The following is a 15,178-nucleotide window of genomic DNA, read 5'->3' as shown; positions in this document are numbered from 1 at the left end:
ATCCAACTACTCAGCACCTAAGCTCACCCAAGAAGGAAGAATCAGCAAATGAGTAGGAAGAGTTTGAGGAAGAATGAGTGAATGAGAGAATGGGAATGAAAATGAGTATGGGGGAAGAGGGAAAAAATAAGAGCGGGTCTCACATAGAACATGTTCATGAACTATTTTTTTAAAACAAACTCTCAAAATCCTTCTCACATATGCAAAATCAGAAAAATGAGGGATTTTAATATTTTTTGTTTTGTTTTTAATTTGTTCTTTATTTTCAAAATTTTACATTAAAAAGTGAAAACAAAAGCAAAAAAAAAGATATTTTACTGTTTCGTATATGAACTTCAAAAAAAAAAAGTATTTTCTTAAACCAACTTCTAATGTGACAAAATTAAAAACATCTCACCTTCCTCCTCCATTGAAGAGTTGGGTTTACAAATCTTAATTAACTACTTGATCATTCCTTAAAACGTTAACGTTATCCCAAAGGTCATATTTATCCAAATACAAAACATATAAATTTGTCATCCACTTTAAATTTGGTATCACTGTTGGCATTGATTCATCTACACACGATATTATCCTTTTAATAAGCTGCAATATTGCTATTCAACTGAATAATATGTAACATAAAATTAATAGGCTAAATTACTTTTTCTCTCTCTGTCTCTCTGTTTATTTTATTTTTTTTTATTACTAAAAAGTATAATTAATTTCTTAATTTTTAAAATTCAATCAATGTAATATTTTCGTCCAATTAACATTAACGTTATCAGTGGCTTTGAACACGTTTAACAAATTTTAACAGTTAATGGTGTTATTATTAATTGGATGAAAATAACAATATGGAATTTATTTTTAAAATTAAGGGATCAAATTAAATTTTTTAATAATATAAAAACTAAATTAAACAAATTAAATAAAGAGGGAAAAAAATCAAAACATGTTGAAAACACCCTAATCTCGATGAAAAGTACTAATATCAATTACAAAATAATAAGACCTTAAATCCTACAAAGCATAGACGCACAACACGAAAAGCAAGTTATTGGGCAACAAATAAACATCATTTAGAATAACATTAAGATACCCTACGTTTAACGGAGAAGAGTGATGTATCTTGTAAATTAATTTTTAAACCCTTCTAGTTTTTTCTAAAAAAATATATCGTTAGGACTTAGGATCTCATAAAAATTTTGCCATTTTTCTTCGTTGTTAGAAGTGGTCTTAATAACAAGTGCCTTGTATTTTTCCTAACTATGCTAAATATTTATTTATGATAAAAAAAATACATTTTTACGATATTTAAATATTTCATATTTTAAAGCAATAGTATAAGAATTGTTTATTGAATTAATATACTTATACATAATAATATTATAGCAGATAAAGTGTGAAGTGACATGGATCAACCTTGTCCTATCTCAGCGTGCTTAGCAATATCCGGTTTTTTACCGGTCCACCGGTTTATCCTTATCTAGATATAGTAATATTTTGATTATGAAAATAACATATCATAATCATAAATATCGAATTCCACAGTAGATCATAGTGCTGGTGCTCCAATGACTAATAATTGCAGAAAGGGCATATATCCTTCACGTGACATTATGCAAACGGGTACCACCAAATATATAATATTTAAATACGCAGCTAACATAAGAGGCTTATCTAATTAAACTTAGATCCTAAACTTTTCATTAATCCATGATTACATAAACTAATTTGTAGAAAACATGTATCCAATCGAAATTAAGGAGATGAATTGTCGATAGGCGAAGGTTGACATGTGTCGTGTCCATGGCCTTATACTGCGATTCAAATCATCCTTTTGTTCCTCTCCCCTCCATTTTTACCTTCCACTTTGCAACCTCTCAACCAAACGTTATCTTTCTACGCATACCCTTTACTTCTAAATTCTTGCTTTTTCTTTTCTTCCATAGGCAGTGATAGTGCCTTCTGTGCTGCCATGGCTGTCACACAGTTCAACCCCACTTCCCAAAAACCTCACTTTCGCTCATCTCAGCTCTCCTTTCTATCAAGGTCTCTCCCTAGACACCGCCACTGTGCTTTTCCAGGGGTTCACAGAACTCAACGTGCTAGGATTTCTTGCTCTGTTGCGCCAAAGTGAGTAACTTTATTGTTTTCGTTCAACATTTTCTGTTTTCAGCTACTTGGGTCTGATTCAATTTTCCTCTTTTCGATTACCAGTGAAGTGCAGGTGCCAGCTGTGAAAACCGAGGATCCCAAGAGTAAGCCTGATTGCTATGGTGTCTTCTGCCTTACGTATGATTTGAGGGCTGTGAGTATCCCTTCCCCTCTCTTCTGTATGTGTATCTGTTGTTTTAAGTTCAAATTGTGGGTTTTGTTCATGGTTCTGTGAGTGAGTGACTTCCCCACTACTGAAATATTATTCTTTGTCTTCCACAACAAAACTATGCCTTTCAGAGATGTCAAAATGCAGAGTTTAATCAATGTTTACCTTCACTGCTATTTGATCGTATTGTTTTTGACAGTTAGTCTTCAATCGTATGTAATTTTAGATCAGTAATGCTGGAGAAATCTATAAGGCAATATAAGAAATGTCTTATATTGGTTGTCGGAACCATTTAGGAACAGAAACCAGAAACAAATTGGAGTTGTGTCCATGAAACTGTCCTCCATGTTATAGGAATTCGTACAGCTACCTCGGTCCTTTTAATTTTGTCAAGATACAAGGTGCCACCACTCACCATCTAAGAATTAGAACATTTGTTTCATTTGGTGTTCTTTTTTATAAATTCAACATTGTTCTACCTAATGTAACGACAAAGTATGTACCGTCAGTTATTGTCTTTGATAGCATGATGTAACTGGAATTGAATAGCAATGCTTCTTTGCTGTAGTGATACTGCCATTTATGAAAATTGTTGGGGCTATTCTTGATATTTTTAACTTACTGTGAAGTATGCATTATCTTGTAAATCGGTCAATCTTTTTTTCTTTCCAATTTTCCATTTTTATATACAATTTCATTTCAATTAAATATATATATATATATATATATATATATATATATATATATATATATATATATATATATACACACACACACAAATAACATGAACAATTAATTAAATTTGAGGACATTAAAGTAATAATATATTGATGTTATTTCTAATGAAATATGTTGGGCACCAGCCTAATGGAGACATTTGTGTGTGTATAAACTCATGTTCTTCTTCTTATTCTAACAACATGGGACTTTGATTGTGTCCCAATAATATATTTAAAAGAGGGGAGAGGATAAACATGTGTGCATGCGAGTCTAATGGCTCTTTGATGTTATCACACAGTTAAAATTGTCATTCTACGCTATGTCTCGTTGAAATATTTGGCCAATGTTTTTGCAGGAAGAAGAGACAAGATCCTGGAAGAAATTAATTAACATTGCAGTCTCAGGTGCTGCGGGAATGATTGCAAATCATCTACTTTTCAAGGTGAATGTATTTTGGATTTAAAAAAGAATTGTGTCAGTGAAGCACATTAGAAGTTCAACTTATCTATTAACTTAATTTATTTTCAAGTGGCTTTTTTATTATATCAGTACCCTCAGATTAGGTTTATTATTGTCATTGAAACGGTAATAAGTGCATAACACAATTTCTTCTTATCTGGTTGATGTTGCTGAATATGTTGGTTGTGGAGCCTTCTAAAAACTGGAATTTTTCTTTTTGTAACTATTGATTGTGGAATTTATTGTAATAACTGATAACCACATATATGGATCAACACTGCTGTGCATTCTTGACCGTAATCATGCATCACTTTGAGTTAGAATTTACTTATGTTTCTCTATTTCAATTGAAACTCACTACTATCTACAAATTTTGAACATTTTTCGGAAGCACCACATTCTTCTATCTTTGTTGTTAAATATAATTGAATTTAGCATGAAAGATAAATTGAATATTTGGTGATTTTTCAAGAAGACAGTTATTTTGCATGTACTTTGAGATTTATTTTATGAGACCTACTACCTTTAATGATCAAGCTATTTCATTCCACTCTAGAACCTGAGTTGATTTATTTGTCAGATTGCATCTGGTGAAGTTTTTGGTCCAAATCAACCTGTTGCTCTGAAATTATTGGGATCAGAAAGGTCAATCCAAGCTCTTGAAGGTAAATTTGGCATCTGTTTTTGATTGCAAATGAGAATAATTAGTTGTACATCTTCCACCTGTTGTTAGAAAAGCTAACCCATCTATGAATAGTTTAAATTCCCAAAATTTCCTTTTGTTTTGCATTTCAAAATTATAACATACAAAACATGGAAAAAAATCGTACAATTATGATATTTGAGGGAATAAAATTGTTCAATTAAAATTTGAGAGATTAAAATCACACAACAATAATACTTGAGCAACTAATATTACTCAATTAAAATTTGGAGGGCTAAAATCACAAGATTACGATACTTAAGGGACAACAATGCATTTAAGCCTTTTTTTTATTATGCTTTTAACTGAAACAAGATACACCTAAATGTTGACTAATATAAGTACATATAACACATACTGATGTTCTAATTCAACATGCAGGTGTTGCAATGGAACTGGAGGACTCTTTGTTTCCTTTGTTGAGGGAAGTAAGTATTGGTATTGATCCTTATGAGGTGTTCCAAGATGCAGAATGGGCTTTGCTAATAGGTGCAAAGCCTCGAGGTCCTGGAATGGAGCGAGCAGACTTGTTAGACATAAATGGGCAGATTTATGCAGAGCAGGTAAAATGATATTCAAATTTAAGCATAGTTATTGCTTTCTGCTAAAGTCCAGTTAATTATGACGTCATAAACCTTTTGTACAACAGGGAAAAGCATTAAATGCTGTGGCATCCCGCAATGTCAAAGTTATAGTAGTGGGAAACCCTTGCAATACAAAGTAAGCTTGGCCTTTTATGTGTAAACTTGGAGTTGCATGTTGTGCCTGTTTATGCTTATTGTGTATTTAAATGCAGTGCATTAATATGCTTGAAGAACGCTCCTAACATTCCTGCAAAAAATTTCCATGCTTTAACTCGCTTAGATGAGAACAGGGCAAAATGTCAGGTAACAAAGTTTAAAAACTTCACCTTTTGAAATTGTTCTACAAAAGAAAAATAACAACTATTTTCTCTACATTGTCTCGATGAAATGCACAGTTAGCCCTCAAGGCAGGTGTCTTCTACGATAAAGTGTCAAATGTGACGATATGGGGCAACCACTCAACTACTCAGGTCATTGAAGGATCATTACCAGAATAATGTGCATGAACTAAATTTCTTTAACTATGTTTTATGATACGGTGTTATCTTGTTAATAGGTCCCTGACTTCCTAAATGCTAGAATTGATGGTTTGCCGGTCAAAGAAGTGGTTAGGGATCACAAGTGGTTGGAGGAAGAGTTCACTGAAAAGGTTCAAAAGGTAAAATTTGTAATTAGCATCCATAGCTAAATACATGGTATAAAAGATATGTAGTTTGTGCTATACGTGACAAGTACTTGTTTGATTGTCAGAGAGGTGGTGCGCTTATTCAAAAATGGGGAAGATCATCAGCTGCATCAACTTCTGTGTCAATTGTTGATGCCATACGATCTTTAATAACTCCTACTCCTGAGGGTGATTGGTTTTCTTCTGGTGTAAGTTGATATCAGTTGAATGATCTCATGTATTTACTTGTTAAAGAATTAGATGAGTTTTTATTTGATGCCTTTTTATTCTCTTATTTTTTGAGTTACTATTTCAATCACTAACTCTGCAATTGTAACACTAGGTATATACCGATGGAAATCCTTATGGAATAACTGAGGGTATTGTTTTCAGTATGCCATGTCGATCAAAGGTGAGTTTGCTCACTGTGTTCATTTTATTTAATTTCTAAAAAGTTCTTTTGTTCCTCCTATGACTAAAGTTTTTATCCATTAGGGTGATGGTGATTATGAACTTGTCAAAGATGTTATATTTGATGACTACCTCCGAAAGCGAATAGCTAAGGTAAATATGAAAGTTCATACATTTTATAGTTATACAACAACTTCAAATCTGGTAAAGACTGAAAAAGTTCTTTTTATCATTATATACAGTATAATTATTTTTCAAGCATATCAAATAAATGTTGTTATGATTATTAAATTTGCATTGTGTACCAGGACCAGGTGCCTGATTTATATAAAAAAAAAAAAACCTTATAAATGCAGTTTAACTTTTATCGACAGAGCCTAAGTTATTAAAATCTTGTGATACATGATATAAATCATATAATCTGATACAATTTAGCTACATATTGAATTGTATCGTTAGATGAATCTCAATTGACTTTGAATTTTACAATACATTAATCAATCGGTGCAATTTCGCATCGATGAATCACACAATTCCACTATTTTATTTGTGAGTCACTGAGAAATTATAATAAAGGCAGAGTGTGTGGGGAAGAAAAAAGAGGAAAATGGAAAAATGAAAAAAATGCGGTGAGCGTGGATCGAACACGCGACCTTCAGATCTTCAGTCTGACGCTCTCCCAACTGAGCTATCCCCGCATTTAACTATGCACCAGCCGGGAATCGAACCCGGGTCTGTACCGTGGCAGGGTACTATTCTACCACTAGACCACTGGTGCTTCTTGCTCCTTCATGTTTAAGAACCTATTTAATTATCTTGGCCGAATCAAATTTTAAAATTGGCCTATTGCTCATTGAACATTATATATCATCTATGTGATATATTTAAAACTATTTTTCATAGTCTGAATCGTAATATTCGATACAAATTATTATTCATGATTTGAATACCTTAGCCTGAGCCAATGTGAATCTTACTATTTTGCAGACAGAAGCTGAGTTATTGGCTGAGAAGAGATGTGTGGCTCACCTAACAGGCGAGGTAAACATCATATCATATCATGATCATGATCATGATCATGATCACCGTACCATATTTAGTTACTTATGCTGATATTCATTATGTTAACTTGTCATAGGGAATTGCTGTTTGTGATCTACCTGGTGATACCATGCTTCCAGGAGAAATGTAACAATCCAATCTCCTTAATGCCAAAGCAGATATAAGATATTGAAATGGGTCCTTTGTACCAGTGTTGAAAGGTACTAGTTAAAGAATCAATAAATAAAATGTTATTTTGTTGAAAATCATGGTAGGTGAATGTTATATTTTCTCATTTTTGATTCCTTAACAAGTGTCTTTACCATATCATGTAACATTCTCTTATTGATAATAAGATCACACTAATTGATGTAGAACTATGATGCACTGATACGATACGCGTATCGGATACGACATGTATCCGATACAACAATATGATTATTTTAAAATATATAGGATACGATACTTGTAAGATACGTGTCATCATATATATCAATGTTCATACAATATAATAATTGTGTATTTGTAATTTTGATCAAAATTCATAAACATTAAATATATAATTGCTATTTTGCAAATTCAAATTAAAAACATACTTATCATACATTACTAAAAATAAATAAATTATAAATCATTTCATCATAAATTACTTTTTATATTTACAAATAAAAATAATATTACTTATTTCATTCCTTTCTTAAAATTATCTATATAGAAGATAATTTTCATTTACAGTTTATCAAGGACTAATATTTCTATGTTTCTATATTAAATATGTTTATATATTTTATTTAGCTGTAATGAATATTTCATAATTTTTCAAAAATTTAAATATTTTATTAATACGTATCACTAATAAGTATCGGTGAAATATCTGAGAGTATTGAAATTGAATAAAAATTTTATAATATTTTTAAAGGTTAGGATACTTCATTGACACGTATCGAAGTATCAAAGAGTATCGTATCGGATATGTATCAGATAAGGATACGTAAAATAAATTGAAGTATCGGTGTCTTATAGATGGAGAATAATGGTGGATATGGGATATGATGCAGTAATAATAAAAGTTTGAAAACATTCATTTGATTTTGAAACTTCCAGGGCCGAAGCTCCTCAATTATGTAAAAGTAATTTCAACTTATGTCTTGAATTCAACGTGCTTAACAATACGTTGCAAACCAAATGCTCATCCCTTACATTGCATGCTGAATTTGTGTTTTATCCAAACATATCATATTTATTTTAAAAAAGGTGTTAAGAGTAATGTTGTAACTTTAACCAAATGTCTCAAGAATAGGTAAAGAATCCAGCACAAGCACAGTAAAACTTTTATTTTGTGCCATAAGCATAATTAAAGTAGTACGAAAAAACGTAGACGGTTGTCTTCACTCTTCTACGCTCCAACAGCTGCAAAGGACAAAAAAGAAAGAAAGAAAAGGATGAAAGTCAAACATGAAAGCATTGTGTGCATCAAATTCAAAAGAAAACGACTAGACAAAAACGATGGGTGGATGGATCCATGTCCAAGCATATGCACAGCACAAATTCATTAATAAATATGGAAGTATTATTTTTGTTTTTATTATTCTAATAGAATTTCTTGTAAATGTTTATAATCATCCATAAGAATAAAACAACATTGAATATTTTCTTAAATTATTGTATTGGTTTACTTTAACTTATTATATTTATCTAACAGGGTCCAAAATCTTAGAAATGGTTAAAGAGGTTGAAAATGAAAAGTGAGGATAAGTTAAATAATTAACTGAAAAAAATACGTTAAAACAAAATAAAATAATAAAATACAATGCCGACAAAGATAAAATTAGAGTAAAAAAAATCTGCAATACTTTATTTTTTGTCTTGACTGATAATTATTTTTTAACATAAATTCAGTATTTTTTCTTAAAATAACACAAAAATAATTAAATGTACCAAAAATAAAAATTAAGTTGTTAAAACCAAAACATATTTTTTGTTACGTTGTCTATTTCAAAAATTGAAGATAAATATTTTAGATTATTAAATTTATACCACAAAAAATTGTTTACATAATTCAACAATTAGGTTGTGTTTAACTAAGTTTTCTGAAATCTTGCTTAGGAATTTAGTAGATCAATTGTGTATTTACTATTTATGTTATTATATAATGATTAGCCAATGAATAGAAGAAGAAAAAAAAACAACTATTTTACTCAACAAAAGACCTAAAAAGTAAAACTTCATAAAACTAATTAAGAAACCTTTTAAAAAAATTGATTCTAAAACATTACTTTTATAGGAATTTATCCTTGCTGACACTAACCTGCACTAATATGTAATATTTATAGGAAAATAAAATAAGCAAAGATAAAATAATGAATTTTTAAAATAAATTGAAAATAACTTATACTCGATTATTTTAAAAGTTCTCCCACGTAAGCCAAGCCAGATATAAATGTAAAAAAGAAAAATTATTTAAAATAAAATTAAAAAAAATCTTTTTAATAAACAAAAAATCTAAAAGGGAGAACTTTTCAAAAAGCTAATTAAGAAACTGTTACTTGAAAGAAAGAAAAACAGTCAAAACAATACTTTTACAAAGGACTTACTTATCATCATGTCATGAATCTGCATTAATATATAATATTCCTCCGAGTACAAGACTAAATTAATTTAACAATTTATTAAAAATAATTATAAGAAAATAAAATAGAGAATATATAATAGTTAATTTTTAATAAAGTAAAATATATCAATTATTTTAAAAATTCTCATAACATGTTGATAGATAATTACAACTTCAGAAATAGAATTTCGATAGGAAGTACTACTTTATTTCTATAAAACTAGGTGAACTACTTTATTTTTATAAAAATGGATCCAATAAAAAAAAAATTATACTTGATCAAACCAAAAAATAAAAACTATAAACCTTTGCAAATTAAAGATTAAACACCATTTCAATTAGAAACTACACATAAACTAAAAGTGGATACCTCAAATCTTAATCCTAAACGTTAGACTTTTGATATATTATATTATAATCAAAATGAGATTCCATCTTTCCGGTAACTTTTTACACATTTAATTTCTTAAATTTTTTTCAATCATAACATCAATCCTTTTACCAATTTTCATCTACCAAGTATTGTCAAATTACTGTTTTATATTAAAAATGCCCATAAATTAAAATGGTTAAATTATTATCTATTTAAAATCCACTGAAAAAAAAAGTTAAATTTTCTTCCTTTTAGAACCAAACCTCACTTTACAAATTCCTTCATTTTTTATTTTCTCAAAATTTATACTTACAAATCTTGCAAATAATTTCTAATACCCATCTTTTAAATTCTCTCTTATAACTAGCCCATTAAATTCCCATTCACTTTGTTAACATGAATTTAAAAATTTTATATAAACACCATGATTAATATTAATAATTAAAAGATGAAAAACTATATTTTAATACAAAATTATTTAAACAAATTAAAATCAAACATTAATCATACTCACAATAGAGATTAAGAATACAATAAATCCTAAAAATTAAATTGAATTAAGCTTCAATTATCATGGATGACGAATAGAGATTAAGAATACTCCTAATAAATTATTTGTCAAATTAGACCTCAAGCCAGAGTCCGAAACAGACCAGAGTTTTCACAACCTCGTCGTCTTAAAATTTATCATGAAAAAACTCACTCCTGTTCTCGTAAATTGAAAACCAAATATAATTTTCTCATATGTTACATTTTAACAAAACAAAATGACGTTCAATTTTTACACCTATCTCATCATAAACATGAAATAAATCCCCACCCATTTAATAACAGAAAACTATTTTAACACAAAATTGAACATAAACTGTTGAAAGAGAGAATCCACTCTAATGACAGACAGGACAAGACCAAGTGAACCAAAATACATGATCAATTTAATAAACAACGGTCAGCCTCTATCAGTCAGAACTCTGCATCTATTACTATTGAAAGTATGTAACAATAATCTATATCACGAATCGTATCCAAGACAGTATTACTCTATCTGCTGGCACTCTTAAAAAGATGCATACGAAGAATGTATAAATCAGTATGACTAAGGTACCATAAAAACAAATCTACAAAGTCACGGGATCCTAGTCATTCAATGAGTGCCATCAAACACTAAACAATACTTAACTGACTCCAGCTTATTCTCTAGTAGCCAAACCATATTTGTAGTCATTTACCAGTATACATGATGCTTCCAATCTTGCAACTTAGTGAAAGAATAAGAACTGAGAAGCCCGTCAAGAAAATCCAGCCATGCGACAACACAAATGCGGTCTTGCTAGAGACCAAGCCAGAATCCACATCCGGTTGAGAAAACCCAGTAGATACTACGGTGTTAAACCCTCCATTTTTGCCCATTGTCCAATCCATCGCATTGCCTCTAAAAGTAACGTTGGTTATGCTGATCATACCTGTAGTTATATGAGCAGGACTGGAAGACTGAGCTGCAGGATGAAGCCCAAGAGCAATCTCCTTAGCAGGAAACTCCAAAGCATGTGCAGGAGCAGCAGGTATGTTGGCCAACCATCCATAGGCCTGCTCAACAAATGAATTTGTACTTCCTGCCAAACAATAATTGAGAACAAAATAAAAGTCAGAATGGATAGCCTACTAGTTTACAGGCTATATTGCACACAGGAGAACACATCAAAAGAACACCTTGAGAAACTAGGATGCAAAGTGAACAGGAATCTTACCTGGTACTAATTTCTCCTGTTTATTCTGCACTGAAGACGCTTCATTGCTAGTTTTTGCTTCAGAATAAAGTTTACTTACAACATCATTATCAGTGTTTTCTCCCTCCACATTCTGTCAATTACACAAAACTGTTCAATATACAGCAATAATACAAATAAACAACGCAAATATGACTGTAAAAATAGAGTCCACTATAACCTGCTGAGTGAAGAGTGGTCCTTGATTGGGAATAGAGTTTTCACTCTCAGAAATCTGAGAATCAAAAGATATATACTTGCAAATATCATCATCAGGTAATGCAAGATATTCATCTAGCATAGCATCCCCAGAAGGATCGTCCTTGATAGGATCACCCTCATTCACAACTGCAAGATCATTGGTTTCCAAGAATGAACCCTCATCAAGCAACGGAAGCTTCTCCATGGCATCCATGTATAATAGATCCAGATCCATATCATTCCCTGGATCATTGAAATTCAGAAGATTCTCAAAATTGCTTGGCTCACCACTGTGTTCATCTTTCACTGAATCTGTGACCACAACATGTTGCTCAGTCATATCAAGAGGCTGGCCATTTTCAGGCACAGAAATTCCAAAAGTGCTTGCCAATGGCTCCTGATCCTTGGTGGATACTTGGGAATGTTCAACTTGGGTACTACACTCCCCGTAATGATAGTTCCACGACGGAAAAGTAACAGTCCCAATTATATCACTAAAATCAAGCTCCTGCATATGGAAGACATTTTTAATTAGAGAACTGAATATGCCAGGCCATTCAGCGAAAACCAGCTTAGAGCCACCCATACATGTTTGAAGAAGAAATCACATAAAGAAAAAAGCAGACATCTATGATCTATGATTGATGAGAAAACAGCCATAACAAGGACAAAACCAGAGGCAGGACTACATATTCATGAACGATGATCGTGATGACAAATCAATAAATCTGCATGCACAAAATGCTCACTCAACAGTCAACGATCAAAAAAGGAAAAACATACCAATTTTAAAAAGTAGCGATTCCCAAACACAATTACGTAAAGGACAACATGAACGGCATTAGAGTTAACAGCAACCTAAATAATGGCCCCACAATATCAAGATAGTAAGGCACCTGCGCAGAATACGAGAAGAAAATAACTACAAAGGACACCACACCACAACAGCACACAAGACAAGGTGAAAACATATCCAACTCCAATATATCAAACCCCATCATTTGGAATGGAATACAATGAAATGAATACACACATACCCTGTCAAGGTCGTCGGTTTCAACATAAGCCCCAGCATCGAAAACCCCATCATCGGCAACCGGCAAGGGAGCCACAGGCACGACATTCTCAGCAACATTCTCAGCACTCTGCAAAGGAACCACCTTCTTCTCCTCCTCGACTTCCTCATCCCACTCCTTCTCGTCCAAGGGAGCACCATACTTGGCCCCGTTCTTGGGCCCCGCACCACTCTTCTCGAAAATCCTACACAGCACAAACATATCCTTCTCCCCGAAACAAACAAAACCTCACCCCGACTTAGTACAACATTCAACAGAACACAACACCAAACGAAACCCTAAACACAACACAAACAGAAATGGAAGGAGAGAAATAGAAAACTACCTGCACAGTCCCAGCACGTGCCAATTCTTCCTCGAGAAGCTTATACTCGTGCATGACCCAATTGGTCCGACGGCCATGCGGGGCCCGGCCGATGTGGTAAACAAGGGTTTTCTTCATTCCGACGGTTCGGTCGCCCTGGTTGACGGCGCGGTCTTTCCCGGTGGTCTTCCAGTAGCCCTTCTCGGTGGCGCGGTTGGTCCGGGAACCGTTACCGTACTTGCGGTCGAGGATGCTGAAGAAGTACCATTCCAAGTCCTTGGTCTTGAGCTTCGACATGGCTGAAACACAGACGCACTTTCAGTTTTGAAACCCTAACGCTAAGGGAAAGAACAGAAAGGGGGGGATATGCTAACAGGGAAGGTCCCAGGGCTCGAGCTTGTAGACGTCGACGACGGCGATGTGGTCGTAGCGGGAGAGGTTTCCGGTGATCTTGCGCTTGAGGTAGAAGACGACGAGCTCTTCGTCGGTGGGGTGGAATCGAAAGCCGGGACCGAGGCGCGCCATGGATTGAATTGGAGAGAAAGAGAGAAATGGGGGTTAGGGTTTGGGTTTGGGTGGAATTGAGAAATGGTATGGTGATGAGTAACAGTGGAAGAAGATTCTAGATTTCTAGTAGGGAGGTTGAAAGTTGAATGAATGAGCCAAGAAAAGTGAACTGGCTGGGCTTTTATATTTTATAGGCCACACGTGGCGCGTCTGTGGCTTCGGATTGGCTTCCTCATGTCAATCGACAGCAATTAGAAATGTGCAAGACACAGTAAAAGAAGCCAATATAACTGAATCATTCGTCAAGGATATATTTTTATATGGTTTAAATGTTTTTTTTATATAGTAATTTCACTTATTCTATCTTTTAATTTTTATAATTTAAAATATATTTTTTTAATTTTTTAATTCTATATTTTTTTTATATAATTTAAAATAAATTTTTTATTCCTATATTTACATTTTTTAATTTTTTAATTTTAATTATTAATTTTTTAACGTTATCTCTTTTGTATTAATATGATTATAATACTATGTTTTATTTTTTTTAAGTATTGTAATTTTTTTAATAATTATGTATTATAATATTTTGGAGTTTATTGTTGAGAAACTCTAGGAGTTAAGGAATTCTTGAAGAGTTTTAGGTGTTTAGAGAAATTTTATAGACAAATATTTAATTTAATCTTAAGAAATCTTAGAGAGATAAATTAGAGAAAGGAGTATTGAGATTCTGAAATCCTCCTTTCTTTTTTCTATACTTCTCAAGCATGTGAGGATTGTTATCAGATAGTAATTCGAAGCTCATAGATAAGAATTCAAGTATGCCTTGATTTGCAAGCCTTGATGAATATGTTGTTAGTGAATTGAGAATGGGCATTTTTGTTGTTTATAAGTTTGATGAGGAGAATTTTGATTGTCTTGATCAATGATGATTGCATGTCGAATTTTTTGTTAGAAAACTGAACATGTCAAGGTTTTTTTTTTTTATTAGAATGGGAGTTTTCTATTAGTAGGCATGAGGAGAGAAAATTGTTTCTAGCTAAGCCAGGTTGGGAGTGGTTTGAAAGGCATCAAACGTGAGATAAAAAGAATTGTCTTTGCCTGAATTGATGTTGGACATTAATGAAGTAGCATTGGACGTAAGGAAAGAGACTCACCTATGCCTAAAATGGGGTCGAGTGTAGACTTTGTCGCACTAAACATAAGGGCTCGGGGGGGCCCTAACTCGTCCACACCGGACACAATGAATGATGTTGGGCATGGGTAAGACAGAGAGTTCTTTGTCTCAATGGCACCAGACAAATGGTGGATAGCGTTAGGCGTGGTTTGCTTTGAAAACATGGTTGTTTGATTGATGATATGGTGAATATGGATAAGCTAGGTGAATTTATTGCATGTTATATGTTGATAGTTGTTATTGGTTTTATGTATATTGATATAGGATAATTTA

At 32.5% G+C, this 15,178-nt stretch overlaps 2 protein-coding genes and 2 non-coding genes across 4 annotated transcripts; 1 reads left to right on the top strand and 3 right to left on the bottom strand.

Moving 5' to 3' along the window:
- The first annotated feature begins 1,728 nt into the window (after positions 1 to 1,728).
- On the top strand, positions 1,729 to 7,267 carry LOC109805341 (lactate/malate dehydrogenase family protein). The gene is made up of 14 exons (XM_020367384.3): positions 1,729 to 2,118; positions 2,203 to 2,293; positions 3,384 to 3,470; positions 4,068 to 4,152; positions 4,572 to 4,753; positions 4,840 to 4,910; positions 4,987 to 5,077; positions 5,170 to 5,244; positions 5,331 to 5,432; positions 5,525 to 5,647; positions 5,782 to 5,850; positions 5,934 to 6,002; positions 6,837 to 6,890; positions 6,988 to 7,267. The coding sequence occupies exons 1-14, from the start codon at positions 1,961 to 1,963 to the stop codon at positions 7,039 to 7,041; spliced, it is 1,311 nt and encodes a 436-aa protein (XP_020222973.1). The 5' UTR covers positions 1,729 to 1,960; the 3' UTR covers positions 7,042 to 7,267.
- On the bottom strand, positions 6,475 to 6,547 carry TRNAF-GAA (transfer RNA phenylalanine (anticodon GAA)). The gene has a single exon. It is a non-coding gene; the product is annotated as a tRNA-Phe (tRNA).
- Positions 6,557 to 6,627, bottom strand: TRNAG-GCC (transfer RNA glycine (anticodon GCC)). The gene has a single exon. It is a non-coding gene; the product is annotated as a tRNA-Gly (tRNA).
- Positions 7,268 to 10,787: 3,520 nt separating the features above from the next.
- On the bottom strand, positions 10,788 to 13,889 carry LOC109805025 (NAC domain-containing protein 78). Its single transcript, XM_020366953.3, has 6 exons — positions 13,596 to 13,889; positions 13,243 to 13,520; positions 12,879 to 13,121; positions 11,822 to 12,349; positions 11,623 to 11,734; positions 10,788 to 11,487 (listed from the first exon to the last, which is right to left on the bottom strand). The coding sequence occupies exons 1-6, from the start codon at positions 13,744 to 13,746 to the stop codon at positions 11,096 to 11,098; spliced, it is 1,704 nt and encodes a 567-aa protein (XP_020222542.2). The 5' UTR covers positions 13,747 to 13,889; the 3' UTR covers positions 10,788 to 11,095.
- Between the last annotated feature and the right edge of the window lie 1,289 nt (positions 13,890 to 15,178).

The sequence above is a fragment of the Cajanus cajan genome, chromosome 7 (genome assembly GCF_000230855.2).
Source record: "Cajanus cajan strain Asha chromosome 7, NIPB_CcT2T_4, whole genome shotgun sequence".
NCBI classification, from domain to species: domain Eukaryota; kingdom Viridiplantae; phylum Streptophyta; class Magnoliopsida; order Fabales; family Fabaceae; genus Cajanus; species Cajanus cajan.
Note: the sequence above shows the minus strand (reverse complement) of the source record. Positions and strands in the feature narration are given on the sequence as shown.